The sequence below is a fragment of the Camelina sativa genome, chromosome 5 (genome assembly GCF_000633955.1).
Source record: "Camelina sativa cultivar DH55 chromosome 5, Cs, whole genome shotgun sequence".
NCBI classification, from domain to species: Eukaryota; Viridiplantae; Streptophyta; class Magnoliopsida; order Brassicales; family Brassicaceae; genus Camelina; species Camelina sativa.
Genome location: NC_025689.1, coordinates 604,140 through 605,708, shown reverse-complemented (window position 1 = coordinate 605,708; position 1,569 = coordinate 604,140). Strand labels below are relative to the sequence as shown.

The 1,569-nt window shown below is 40.9% G+C and overlaps 1 protein-coding gene across 1 annotated transcript; it reads left to right on the top strand.

The window, feature by feature from the left end:
- Positions 1 to 1,569, top strand: LOC104784620 (B3 domain-containing transcription factor NGA1). The gene has a single exon (XM_010509658.2). The coding sequence runs from the start codon at positions 448 to 450 to the stop codon at positions 1,411 to 1,413; it is 966 nt and encodes a 321-aa protein (XP_010507960.1). The 5' UTR covers positions 1 to 447; the 3' UTR covers positions 1,414 to 1,569.

Here is a 1,569-nt window from a genome sequence, read left to right as displayed (position 1 = left end):
GAACCAGATTTATTCATGGGTCCCTCTAAATTGGTTCTCTTGCCCATATCTCCATCATTCTCATCATAACATTATAACATTGATGATTTTTCTCTTCTTCTTGTTCTTCTAAAAATCTTGAGACTCTTCATCCCCTCAATTTCAAAGAGCTATAAATATTGCTTGAAACAGTAAAAGATAGAGATAGAGATAGAGAAGAGGAGAGATAGGTGGTGCTGATGATCAGTGAAGTTAGGCTAAACCCACTTTCTATTTATGTATAATTAGGTCAATCACATCACCTATCTAACCTTTTTCCCCCTCCAATTCTCCTCCTCTCCTTCCAAATTTTAGGGTTTTTGCTTCTCTCCTCCTTTCTCAATTTCAAAGTCACCCCTCAGGAAGCTGTGAAGTCATCGAAACCCATTTCTTGGTCACATCTTCAAGAGAGATCTGAAAATTGTAAAGATGATGACGAATCTGTCTCTTTCAAGAGATGGAGATGAAGAAGAAGAAGACGAAGAAGAGAAGAAGCTTTTACAAGAAGGAGAAGGAGCTAGAGAAGTAGTAGAGAGAGAGCACATGTTTGACAAAGTGGTGACTCCAAGTGATGTTGGGAAGCTAAACAGACTTGTGATCCCAAAGCAACACGCAGAGAGATTCTTCCCATTAGATTCATCCTCAAACGAGAAAGGTTTGCTTTTAAACTTCGAAGATCTCACAGGCAAATCTTGGAGGTTCCGTTACTCTTACTGGAACAGTAGTCAAAGCTATGTCATGACCAAAGGTTGGAGCAGATTCGTTAAAGACAAAAAGCTTGACGCCGGAGATATTGTCTCTTTTCAAAGATGTGTCGGAGATTCAGGGAGAGACAGTCGTTTGTTTATTGACTGGAGGAGACGACCTAAAGTCCCTGACCATCATCCTCACTTCTCCGCCGGAGCTATGTTCCCTAGGTTTTACAGTTTCCCTTCTACAAGTTACAATCTCTATAACCATCAGCAGCAACGTCATCATCATCATCACGGTGGTGGTTACAATTATCATCAAATCCCGAGAGAGTTTGGTTATGGTTATTTCGTCAGGTCAGTGGACCAGAGGGTCAGTAGTTCTGCGGCGGTGGTGGCTGATCCGTTAGTGATCGAATCTGTGCCGGTGATGATGCACGGAAGAGCTAATCAAGGACTTGTTGGAACTGCCGGGAAGAGACTGAGGCTTTTCGGAGTTGATATGGAATGTGGCGAGAGTGGAATGACGACCAACAGCACCGAGGAGGAGGAGTCATCTTCCGGTGGGAGTTTGCCACGTGGCGGAGGTGGTGGTGGTGCTTCATCATCTCCCTCTTTGTTCCAGCTGAGACTTGGAAGCAACAGTGAAGATGATCACTTCTCTAAGAAAGGAAAGTCTTCGTTGTCTTTTGATTTGGATCAATAATTAATGATGATTATATTAGTTGGTATATCTTGGAAAAGTACACATAATTCTACATATATATATTTATATATGACGTTATATAATATGCATTGATTTCATTACAAATTTATTGGAGATCAATTGATATATGTTCTAATAATAGTGAAAATTTATGGA